Below are 12,836 nucleotides of genomic sequence, written 5' to 3'. Positions count from 1 at the left end.
GTACGTAATTATAGATATGATATACATGTGAATTTATAGTTCTTAAATGTGTAAGTATAAAAATGATTGGAATGACGTGAATTGGGTCTAATTACACTCTCAGCTGCTGACCTATTACATTCCTCTGTCTTTGCTGTCTTTTAAAGGGAATCAACCATAGAGATGTAACTCACTTTTGAAATCTGATTGCTAAACAGTAGGAAAGAACGTTTAATTTTGGGACATTTTATGTCTCTTGTAAAACCATTTACTGCTTTCATCAGTGGGAGAATGTTAATTCTGGTTTAACAAATATTGAGCCCCTACCATGTGCTGGGCAGTGTTCCAGGTGCTGTGGATAGTTAGCAGTAAATAAAATGGACTAAAATCCTTGCCTTCATGAATATTCTAGTGGGGTAAGAATGATAAGCAAATGTATATTTTGTCAAGTGGTGGAAAATGCATGGAGAAAAAGAAGCAGGAATAGGGAATGTGTGGGTGCAGTGATGTTGGTATAATTTTACACTGCATGAATAGCATTCCAAGCAGGGAGAATAGCAAGTATAGGAAAACCCCACCCTAGCATGATAAGTGGAATTCAAAACATTTCATCACATCAAATATCGTGAAGTTAATGAAGTGTTTTGTGGTTTGCCTGGCGTCCTGCTAGGCCCTCCAGGCCTATTCTAGTGCTGGTTGTAGGTTAGTGCCACTTGGTGTGGAGGTATGTTCTGCCTCATATATCAATGGGCGGATGATTCTGGGTCCTGTGGCTGTGCTGCAATTTCCAGGATAACATCAGGCACTTTAGGACTCTCCCTGTTTTGGGTGCCTCTTATCAGCCTGGTTGAGCTGGGAAAATCCCGGTGGTACAAAGACCCAGCATCTTCCCACATCCTGAGAGGGTACTGCCAGCCGTTTTTCTTTTTTTTTTTTTTTTTAGAAACCGGTTATTTGACAGAGAGCGAGCGTGCGAGCACATGTAGGCAGAGCAGCAGGTAGAATGAGAAGCAGGATCCCCACTGAGCAGAAAGCCCAATGCGAGGCTTGATCCCATGACCCTGGGATCATGACTTGAGCCGAAGGCAAATGCTTAACCAACTGAGCCACCCAGGTGCCCCAGCCATTTTTCTACCCAGCCTCACCCCTCCCCCTTCATGTCCTCCTCAGTCTTCCTAGCCTCTTCAATACCCTGCAGGAGATAAGAACGTTAGCTGCCCTAATTTGAGAACAGGGGCTGAGTGGGCAATGTCTAGTTGCTCTGAGTTTTACAGAGCACAATATGGCTGGGGCAGAGTAAGCAAGTGAGAGATGGGGGAAGTAGTTGGGTCAGACAGGGAACAGTCCTAATGTGTAGAACCTTGTAACTAAATACTGGGAATGTGGGTGGCTTTTTTTTTTTTTTTTTCCTGGTGGATGAGAAACCGTCAGAGAGTTGCGAGCTAAGGGGTGAAGTGACCAATCTGCTGAGCGAGGGTAGAATCAGAGAGACCAGGGAATAGGCTGTTGCAGGAATTCTGGCAAGAGGAAATGGCGGCTTTGACCAGGGTGATGGCAGTGGAAATAGTGAGAAAATGTTGACATTCTGAGAAATTTTGACAGTTGTACCTACAGAATTTGCAGTCGGACTAGATGGGAGTGCAAGAGAGAAAAGGTTAAGGATGATTGCAGGGTTTTTAGCCTGTGCAACTGGAAGCATGGACTTTCCTGCCATTTATGGAGATGGGGGAAGTAGGTTTAGGGGGAGCAGGATGGGGAATTCAATTTTGGAGATACTGTATTTATTAGACCTTCAAATTTATTAGACTCTTTCTAGATCAGAGGAGAAATCTGGAAGAGCCAGGTAAATTTGAGAGTCCTCTGTTTATAGCTGGTACTTAAAGCCATGAGATAGGGATCACCTAGGGAGGAAGTGGGAGGACTATTCCCTAAGACATTCCAAGGCTTAGAGGATGGGGATGAGGTAGAGGAAGCAGCAAAGGTCACTGAAGAGGTACAGATGAGGAATTGGGTAGAAAACCATGAGTGTGTGTGTCCTGAAAGCCAAATTAAGAAAATGTCTCAAGAAAGAGGGAGTGATCATCTGTGTCAAGTGCTGCTGCTGATTCAAGTAAGATGAATGGTTCAAGATCAATGAGAATTCACGTAGATTTATCAATATAGAAGTTCTGGAGCCTGACTGGAGGGGATTTAGTAGAGAACAGGAGAAATTAGAGATATGCAGACAACTAATTCAAGAATTTTGCCCTAAAACAAAGCAAAGCAAAACAACTGCAGCCATAGATAGAAAGGGATATAAGATTTGAGAGTTTTTTGTTTGCTTTTTAAAGATGGGAGAATTTATACATTGCCTGGAATTGATGTGATCAGAGAGAGAAAACATTGAAGAGGGAGAAAGAATCACTGGACAATATCCTTGAATAGGCCATAAGAAGGCCTGGCCTTAAGTTGGAGTACACCCAGTACTAGGAAGGGACAGAATAATGGGCTAGGGGGCAAGTAGCCCATTGGTAGCCCATGGTAGAAGTCAATGGACCTTTTCAGATTGCTTCTGATTTTCTTTTTTTTAATTTATTATGTTAGTTACCATACAGTACATTATTAGTTTTTGATGTAGTGTTCCATGATTCACTGTTTGCATATAACAACTTTTCAGATTGCTTCTACTTTTCTTAGCAAAATAGGAAACAAGGCCCTATAAGACAATTTCTACAAAGTGCCTATAAATCTAAGGAAATAAAAGGTAATCATTTGTAATGATAATTTGATAATTTGTGCTGTTGCTGTGCATGAAATATTCCACTTCTTCTGAAGCCCAGCTCCAGTCCAGCTTGCTTCAATGATGATCTCTTTCCAACTACACTCCAGATTATTTGAACTACTCATTGGGCTCTTAGCGTGTTGTTTATTTATTAATGTCTGATCTGCTCAGTGGTGTCATAAATTGCTTAATTGTAGGGACAGTGTTCATATCTCATGGTCTCTCCTGCACAGCATCTAGCATCTAGCAAATGCTTAATAAATAGGTTCTTCCCATAGAGGGCCTGAGCTTGGCCATAAATAGAATGTTTTCACAGTTCAAGTAAACTATCTTGTTAATTTAATCTCTGTTTTTTTCTGTTAACCCATTTTTGAAACAATTTGTTTCTTTCAGGTTCAGGATTATCTAAGGAGATTTGAAAGTATACCAGATATGCTTGAATTGGATCACCTCACAGTTTCAGGAGATGTGACATTTGGCAAGAATGTTTCACTAAAGGTGTGTTGTTCTGATGAAAATTACAGTTCTTATAGCTTTACAAAACAGGTTTCATTTTCTAGTCCTAAATTTACCTTTATTTTAAAGAATACCTCTTAGTCTATACCAGATGTTTATAAGACATAAATACATTTTTAAAATGAAATAGCTTACCACAGTATTTAGTATTAATAACTATCTTCCATAGATATACAACATAGTTAAAATACAACCACAATTGTTGTATATAGGAACTTTGTGGAATATAGCATTCAAATGGAAAACAAACACCAGTAAGTAATTTAACTGGTACTATTTTATTGAAATGACAGTCTGTAAAAGAGAATCACTGTTAAAGTAGCATTAGCTCACCAAAGATGATTATTTGAATCTGAATGAAAGTAGAAAAAAATGACAACTTCACTTACACTGAATAAAATCTATTCCTTTTAAAGTAATAAATTGTCATCAGTATAGAGATTTATTCACATACCGTAGTACTTGGGTACTTTGATGAGTATCATTCTAGCCTAAGAAATAGGAAGGACTATAGGTATAAATATTAAAGCTCAGAACCAAAGATACAACAGCTTTTTCCTAATTATTAAAAAAAAAAAAAATCCCATACCTAGAGTACATGTGGTCTTCCTTTAGTAAAGCTCCTTAAATGAGGATCTTAGAAAAACAAAAAGAGGGCGCCTGGGTGGCTCAGTTGGTTAAGCGACTGCCTTCGGCTCAGGTCATGATCCTGGAGTCCCGGAATCAAGTCCCACATCGGGCTCCCTGCTCGGCAGGGAGTCTGCTTCTCCCTCTGACCCTCCTCCCTCTCATGCTCTCTGTCTCTCATTCTCTCTCTCGCAAATAAATAAAATCTTAAAAAAAAAAAAAAAAAAAAAAAAAAGAAAAACAAAAAGATATATGTGTATATAAATATGTGTGTGTGTATATATATATGTATATACAGTTGACCCTTGAACAACGTGATGGCTTGGGGGGGGTGACCCCCGTGCAGTCAAAAATCCATGTATAACTTTTGACTCCCCAAAATGTAACTATTAATAGCCTATTGTTGACTGGATGCCTTACTGATAACAGCTGATTAACATATATTTTGTAGGTCATATATATTATATACTGTATTCTTACAATAGAGGAAGCTAGAGATAGGAAAATTTTAAGAAAATCATATACAGTACTCTACTGTATTTACTGAAAAAAATGCGTGTTAGTGGGACCCAGTTCAAACATGTGTTGTTCCAGAGTCAACTGTACAGACCTATCTATACGTGTATATATACATATATAGGTATATGGAACTTTATTGCTGATACTGTGTATATACACACGTACATGGAACTTTATTGCTAATACTGCCTCATCTAAATAGTCTCACTTAAGACATGAAAAATATATTCGTAAACCAATAAAACAAACCCAAACCTATATGTAAATATAAACCAAGCACCTCAGTATCTTTATGAAGGTAGTTCTTTGAAAGGGCCAGTCATGTGGTGGCACAGGGCCCACTTCTCACCCCGGTACCGCCTCTGATACGGAGGCAGCGTCTCTAGAACTACTGTCAGGATTCTTAGAGGGACACATTATACAGTTTTCCTTAACATGTTATTTTTCATACTTTAATACTGCTAATAAGTACAACTGCTCCACTGTAAATGGAGCATAAACTTGGTACATAAACTTGGTAATTGTAAGAAAATCAGTTGCATTTCAGCTGCAGTTTTACACTCTTCTGTTTTGTCTTCCCTCTCATGTAGGGAACAGTTATCATCATTGCAAATCATGGTGACCGAATCGACATCCCACCTGGAGCAGTATTAGAGAACAAGATTGTATCAGGGAACCTTCGTATCTTGGACCACTGAAATGAAAAATACTGTGTACACTTCATACTAATTATGGGCTAAACAGTTTCTTACAATGAAATGTTCTCTAGGATTCTAAAATCGGCAGGTACTTTACTATGTTACTGTACCCTGAGGTGTTAATTTTTAAAGTTTTTTTTTTGCAATATGCTTAGTCAAAGAAAAGCACAGATGGAAGCAATATTTTTCTTCTTTGAAGAGGACCCTGAAAGTTCATCTTAAAGTGCAATACTGTTTAATCTTAAAACTGGGGCAGCTCTGCTGGAACATCTTTTAACAGAGGCCTCAGTGATGGTCACTTTGAATTGCTTGTGATTTCAAAAATAAAGCTGTGAGGCAATCCATGTGCACACGTACACTTTCAATGCTAACTTTATGAAATGGCGAAGAAAAACGGTTTACTCTTGCAAAACAGTTACAGGATCAGTTGGAAGATTTGCTCTTGAAATATTTAAGTACTCACTGGCCAGTTACCTAACATACCTAGTTTTTGCATTTCTAAGAATCTTAACCACATCATTCTTTCCATAGGAATAAACCTGAAGGCCTTTCATCTAGTCCTAAGGCTGGGATGCCTGCCATGCTTTCCACAGACTCTCCATTTATTAAAACAAAGTGATGTTTCTTTTCCCAGCTGAAGGGATGGGGTGGGTAGAGGTAGGGTATTTCTTTTACATCCTTGTTCTCTAGTATGGTGGGATGGGGGTACAACTTTATAAAGTTCCCTTTCCTTGAAGCTTTCTTGTTGTGACTGAAAATATTCACAAATAACCTTTCAGATCAGCTCTGCTGGTAGTTTAATTTGTGGCTTTTCTCTAAGGATTAATTACATTTTCTAATTCTTACATATTTGTTTTTGAGTAGGCTGCTTGTATTTAAAGTTTACTGTATACTATTAAAAAGAAGTTGCCTTATAAAGTCTGATAATTTTTTACAGCTTTATTATTTTAGACAGTTTAAGAACCAATGACATACCTTAGTAATGATAAAGAAAACAGGCTTTCCTTTTAAGGGAATGGAAGAGCACAAAATAAGACTGTTAATTATTTCACTGTACATAATCACCACAAGGTTAGGCACTCTGACAGGGTGAGGCAAGATTCCCGGTATGAGGTGAGGCACAGGCACTTTCAGTTGTAGAGTGCTGCTGATTCTAGTTTTGAAGGTAGGTATTATAAAATTTTTAAATAACTTACTCATCACCTTGTATTTCTGGCCCCAACACAGCAGTCTATATTTTAAAAGTTCTATTTTCTCCCTGGTCTTTGTTCATATACACGTCGAAAGTAACTTTTTAAAAACAACCCAAGGGGGCCATACTTCATATGTTATCTAAATGTTAAAATGAGAACTCATAAATAGAACATATTAAATGTATTCTTATGATTTGCTAGAAATTAAAAAAACCCACAAACCAACCCTTCATAGATACTTTTATAAAAATACAGCTATTAAACTGCAGCCTTTCATATACCACTTCTGAAAAGTATTTAAATTAGTAGTTGCATAAATAAATGCCAATATCTTATTCTTTAATTATTACTGTGATCAGACTTTCAAGTATTTAGACTCTTCTGGAAGGCTTTATCCAGTTGACATAGAGTGGTGGTAGAAAGATTAAATATGTGACACACAAGGCCTGAAACTTGACATTGGTCACTAAAACAAAAATTGAATTCCTAAATCCAAGCAATCAAAAGATGTTTATTTTTTATAGAAAGATCTGTAAAAAAATAATTTTTCAAACAGCTTTACTTTCATAGAGAAAACTTTCTACAGAGGTTGACTAAGATTTTAATATTTTAAATTGTACCATCATTAAATAAGGTGGGACACCATATGAATTTCATTGCACTGGAAGAAATGCAAAGCATTTTTTAATATAAAGTATACAGAGCATTCTAGTCAACTACAGCTGTGTTACAGCTATGTGTTCTTTTGGATTTGGTCCAAAGAAACCTGAGTCTGTTTCCAGAGAGAATGAAAAATGTTACAGACACCTGATCAGTTACTCCTCACTGAAGGAAGCATAAAAATGGCATTCCTTGTAGATCCCACTGAATCCCAGTTTCCCAACACTGATACTTTCCTTTTCCCCTTCCCCTATCCCAGTTCACTTTGGGTTCGAGGTTCAGTTCTTGAATCACAGGCATCCACATTTTCTTCATAAACATACACATCCCATGGTCAGATGAGCTACCCAGTTTTCCAGTATGTCATCACCTCTTCTGTTCCCAGATCTCGGACATATTTAGGTCCAAATCTTTAAGGCCTTTTAAGGCTTGAAGATTTCCAGTGTAAAAAGCTACATCTGCTGTGACCAACCTAAACATTGGAGAGAAAACTATTTTTAATCTCACACTTTCTACTGGATAAAGAAGCAATGCTCATAGAGTCAGTCTTACCGTAACTGCTAGACTATTACTTAAAATTCAGATTTCCTAGGGACCAAATGTCAATATATTTCTTAGCAGGATTCCTGCTATCATATAGAGTGCTCTCTTTCAACAATAAATATCTTGAAAAGGAATAAACCAGTGCAGGCTGGACTTGGGCTCATAATTCTGCCCAATAAAATAGATTTACCTTAAAACAGCATGAAATATCAGTGGTCACTAGACTATACAGTTGACCCTTGAACATCACGGCTTTGAACTGCACGGGTCTACTTACAGATTTTTTTTGACACGGTACAGCATGAAATGTACTTTTAGGATTTTCAAAACCTTTTTTCCAGCTTTATTACAAGAACACAGGATATAACATACAAAATATGTGTTAATCCACTGCTGATGTTAATGATAAGGCTTCCGGTCAACAGTGGGTATTAGGTTTTTGTGAAGTCAAAAATTACGTGTGGATTTTCTACTGCGAGGGGGGTTGGTGGCCCTAACCCCCGCATTGTTCAAGGATCAACTGTACATGTATATGACTAAATGAAATCAAGTGAAAGAAACACAAGGTTTCCTGAGTGACATCCAAAGAAGTTAAATGAAAGCTGGGATTCATGCATATGTATTACTAGATATAACACTTGATATATCTAGCAACACTGGATGAAAAAATAGTCTTACACTTTTGGGTACTGAGATGTCTCATTAATGTCTATACTTGAAAGGACATTCCAGGAAACAGCACTCAGATAAATATCAAAGCTCCATGCATATAAAATAGGGACTGGTCTGAGTAGATGTATATTTTGACAGATATGGCCATGGAAGAACAAACAGACCTTGATTTAGTAGTTTGTAAAAGAGGAGGAAATCCAGCTTCACTATTTTATAATGAACACGTAAGTTCTGGTTTGCTAGAGTAAAAGCACCCTCAATGTTTGTACTACAGTCCAATTTATAAATGCTTTGGACTTATGTACTTAATGTTTCACCTTTTATCACATGGCAGAATTTAATAAGGACCATATTTTTCACTTAAAACTCCTCTAATCTGCGTGCTTTAAAAAGATTCGAAATTACACTTGCGATAGATAATATGGTCAGTTAAGTACACTGAAACTGACAGCAACAGCTCAAAAAGAACAAAGCCTTTCTAAGGCAAGGTCCTCACATTAAAAACTAAGCATAAAATTAGCATAATTCTTCACTTAAAAATATTTCCAGAGTTATATCAAAGTTGAAAATTGTTTAACATAAAAGCAGATATTTGCAACATATATAACCAACAAAGGATTAGTCTGATTAGGACATATGCAAAAATCTAAAATCAACAAGAAAAATAATACCCAAGAGAAAGATAAGCAAAGAAAGTGAACAGGAAAAAGATGAGAACACCTGAATAATAAATATATGAAAAGATGACAAACATTAGGAAATGCAAATCAAAACAAGATACCACTGGCAACCATTTAAAAATCTAACAGCAAATGGCTGGCAACATGGTACAGCCACTTAGGAGAATATTCTGGCAATACCTCGTAGAGTGAAAATGTACATATGCTCTCATCAACTTGTATCTATACCCCAAAGAAACGGTCACACCATTAGACATGTATATAGATTTTCACTGTGGCATCATTGTAATGGAAAAAAGTAATGACCTAGAAATCTATCATTTGGAGAAATGGCTACATTAAATATGGTTGATTCATGTGGGAGAATAAAAAGCAGTCAAAAAATGGACAATTCCTGGGGCGCCTGGGTGGCTCAGTCGTTAAGCGTCTGCCTTCGGCTCAGGTCATGATCCCAGGGTCCTGGGTTCGAGCCCCACATCGGGCTCCCTGCTCAGCAGAAAGCCTGCTTCTCCCTCTCCCACTCCCCCTGCTTGTGTTCCCTCTCTCGCTGTGTCTCTGTCAAATAAATAAATAAAATCTTTAAAAAAAAAAATGGACAATTTCTACATATCAAATAGATAAACCAGTGACAATGCTGAGTAGGAAAAAGTAAGCAGCATATATACAATATACCATATAAGTAAATTAAATTTTATAAAACAGTGCTACCTACTTTTCTTAAGATACAAAGATAATGTGAAGGACTTAAAGAATACAGGCCAAATTTATTAAAAATACTGACTACGGGTTGGGGGAAAGAGAATGGGACTGGAGATGGGGTCAAGGGATACTTCAGTTTCATTTGGAATGGTTTTGGGTTTTTTTGTTTTTTTTTTTTTTAGATTTTATTTGAGAGAGAGACAGCATGAGCAAGAGAGAAGGGCAAAGGGAGAAAGACACGGAGAAGCAGACTACTCGCTGATCAGGGAGCCCAATGCGGGACTCAATCCCAGGACCCTGGGATCACAACCTTAGCGGAAGGCAGATGCTTAACTGAGCCACCCAGGTGCCCCTTGTTTTCTTTTTTAACATAAACATTTTTTTCAAGCAAAAATAAATGTTAATGATCAATTCTAAGCAGCAATACAAATATTATTCTCTATAGGTCTGTATTTTAAAAATGTCTTAGATAAAATCTCATCAGAAAACACAGGGTTTGGGGAGAAGGAGGGATAGGAAGTAACTTAATGCTTAATGGGTAGAGGATTTCCTCTTGGGTTTTTTTAAGTGTTGATCCTATTTTATCACCTGGACAAACTGGAACTAGAATGCACTTGTGAATGCACAAAATGCTACTGCATTGTTAACTGTACAATGGTTAATTTCATGTTATGTCAATTTCATTCTTGAAAAAAAAAGTACATTTTTAGAGCCATCTCAGGAACAAAAATTTCTTTTAAGCAGGTAGTTTGCTATGTCTTTGGCTAGAGTCTAGAGGTTAATTTTCAGGGAATTCCATCTTTCAAGGGATCACTCAGAGGCATGAATTGACTTACATAGAATTAGTGTCTTTAAAAGTATGTGACAGTGAAGATCTCTAAGGTGGTACGACCCCCAAATAGCTATATTAACAAAGAAAGTAATAGGTAATGAGTTAGCTTGGATGCTTCAGAAGTACTGGTCAGAACCAACCAACCAACCAACCCAGATTTAGCTATGGGAATAAAAGTAGAAGGTTATGAGGGGAGTGGGGCTTAAAAATACTAGTTTTTTAAAAACAGTTTCTGAGAGGTTTTGGTGTTCATAAACTGTCCTTGAACTTTTCTGTGGCTCTGAAATTTTTGAAAATAACAATTGTTAAAAATAAGAAAGAGAAGAACCAGGTAATAAGGGAGAGATCAGATTTTTGCATCAAAAAATTCAGCGTGGCCAACAGATTCAGCAGTCTGGAGCTTCCAAGTATTTCTTGCAAAATCAGTGTACTTGTTTTATTGGACAGGGCCAATTTCTGACTCCAAAATATATTTTGTCACTTGTTCCTGTAAGTTTGAAAATTTAAGCCTGAAACTTAACAGGGAATAAAATATTCCTTAAAAATCCATGGAATAGCTAACACTAAGGAAATCATATTAAGGTGTAGTTTCATAATCAATGCTTTTGCGTTTTGTATAATCTTTTCACCGTATCTTTATCTGTGTTGCTCCTCACAAAAATCTTGTGATGGTACTTTTTACCATCATCCCTATTTTCAAATCTAAGAAAATAAAAGCACAGAGAGAGTAAGTGATTTACCTAAAGTCACACAGCTAGTAAGCAGCAGAACTTAACCCAAGTTTTCTGATTCTAAATTCTGTTTTATATAATTACACTATCTCACCGATAATACATATAATTTGTTCAACAGTTTACAATAAAATGGACATATACATTTATACTATATTTTTTGTGACCCTATTAAAGAGTTAAAGCACATTTTATCCTTATTTTATAAATAAGGCAGAATTAAGTGGACATTCTCATGGTCACACAGCTACAAAGTAGGACTCTGAGTCCTGTCTGCATAGGGAGAGACTACTGGGTAACATACGCTGACCCACGCTGCCTCAAAACAGACATGTGAGTTAAGTAATTGACCATTTATAAAACACTTTAATGTAGACAGACAGGCAGATACAGATATCCTCTCCACAGAGAAAAAAAGGCAAAAAGTTGCTGATTTTACCACTGTAGTGGTCCGATATGATTATAGTGGAGAAGGACAGCATAATGAGTAAAAACCAATCAAGCAATCCAATATGGCAGCACATAGTAAAAATATGTTGAAAACATACCCATTTTGAGGTCCTCCATCATTTATCACATTTAAATGAGATAACTGCTTTTTCAAGTGGAGTTTATAACTTGCATTAATTCTTAAAAATAACATCTGGAAAAGAAATAAAATGGTTTCTTAAAGCTCTACTGAAACAAGACATAAGCATCTGAGGTATCAGTATCAAATCAATATTATTTGGAGAAAGTACTTTTAAAAAATCTTTGCTTTGGCATATACTTTTAGGAAGCTCCCCTGAGGTATTTAGTTGCTATTTTAGTATAATTTTTCTACATTTTTGGATAAAAGCTCTTTTACCCCTTATCAGCAGTACTTCTTTTAGTGATATGACTTATTACTGCCTTTCTGCCCCTTAGAAGTCCTCTGGGATATATAAGGGGGGATCGACCATGACAGGCAAAAAGAAATGGAGAATTCTGCAATATATTAAATATGAACTTGATAGGGAAAAAAAAAGTCACAATGGTAGAGGCAAAGATACTTTCATCCTTCTAAACTGGTAAAACGACTAGAAAGTACTTTATTGCTCCTGCATGCAGGTATTTGATGCAATGGCCCAAAACTTCTGTGGGAAATACCTGACCTGAAGCTGTTTATAGTTAATCTTTGGAAACGATTTTGTGGAATAACATGTATTTTCTATGGGGAAAAATATATATAAAGTCATCCATGGAAGTTTTATGGAATTACTAGTATTCAACTGACAACACTGACATAAAATCTAATTCTTGCCCAGCTTTGACAAGAGTTCCTTTAAATTATGATGCAGATAAAAACACATGGACTACCTGTATGCCCAGCTCCCTGACCTGGCCATAATTAGAACTCAGATGACAAATCCAGAAGGTCAGAATGTCAGAGGTGGGAGATCTTACACTTGCAATGAGAAGGATGGCTTGACTAGGAAGAAATGGGGAAGAAAAAAGAGACCCAGTGGGTGCTCCCTCTCTTATAGCTCCTCAATTCTCAGTGAGCCTCAAAGGAGTTGGATGAATCCTGAGTTCGGAATGATTAATGAAAACCTAGGGAAGCATGAAGAAAAACAGTAAGAGCTACTGTAGGATGGAAGTCTGAGGTGGTATGGGAAAGCAGACCAGCAGGAGAAAGAGTAGGCAAGAGACACTAAGAAAGCTACCTTTTGCTCCCAAATACCACTTCCATGTACTTAACCAATTA

General features: G+C 37.0%; 2 protein-coding genes across 8 annotated transcripts in view; one reads left to right on the top strand and one right to left on the bottom strand.

Annotated features, from left to right (window-relative positions):
• Window positions 1–5,456, top strand: part of UGP2 (UDP-glucose pyrophosphorylase 2) — a 71,114-nt gene extending 65,658 nt beyond the window's left edge. For both annotated transcript variants that reach the window (XM_036079104.2, XM_036079103.2), the window contains exons 9-10: window positions 3,134–3,238; window positions 4,993–5,456. In XM_036079104.2, the coding sequence (XP_035934997.1) occupies window positions 3,134–3,238; window positions 4,993–5,100 (213 nt within the window). In that variant the 3' untranslated portion in view covers window positions 5,101–5,456. The remainder of the gene's footprint in view (window positions 1–3,133; window positions 3,239–4,992) is intronic.
• VPS54 (VPS54 subunit of GARP complex) overlaps window positions 3,516–12,836 on the bottom strand; it is a 93,828-nt gene continuing 84,507 nt past the window's right edge. For all 6 annotated transcript variants that reach the window (XM_078056476.1, XM_036079096.2, XM_036079098.2 and 3 more), the window contains 2 exons: window positions 11,659–11,753; window positions 3,516–7,425 (listed from right to left, as the gene is read on the bottom strand). In XM_078056476.1, coding sequence (XP_077912602.1) covers window positions 7,320–7,425; window positions 11,659–11,753 — 201 coding nt within the window. In that variant the 3' untranslated portion in view covers window positions 3,516–7,319. The remainder of the gene's footprint in view (window positions 7,426–11,658; window positions 11,754–12,836) is intronic.

Source organism: Halichoerus grypus, chromosome 10 (genome assembly GCF_964656455.1).
Source record: "Halichoerus grypus chromosome 10, mHalGry1.hap1.1, whole genome shotgun sequence".
In the NCBI taxonomy this organism is placed as follows: domain Eukaryota; kingdom Metazoa; phylum Chordata; class Mammalia; order Carnivora; family Phocidae; genus Halichoerus; species Halichoerus grypus.
Note: the sequence above shows the minus strand (reverse complement) of the source record. Positions and strands in the feature narration are given on the sequence as shown.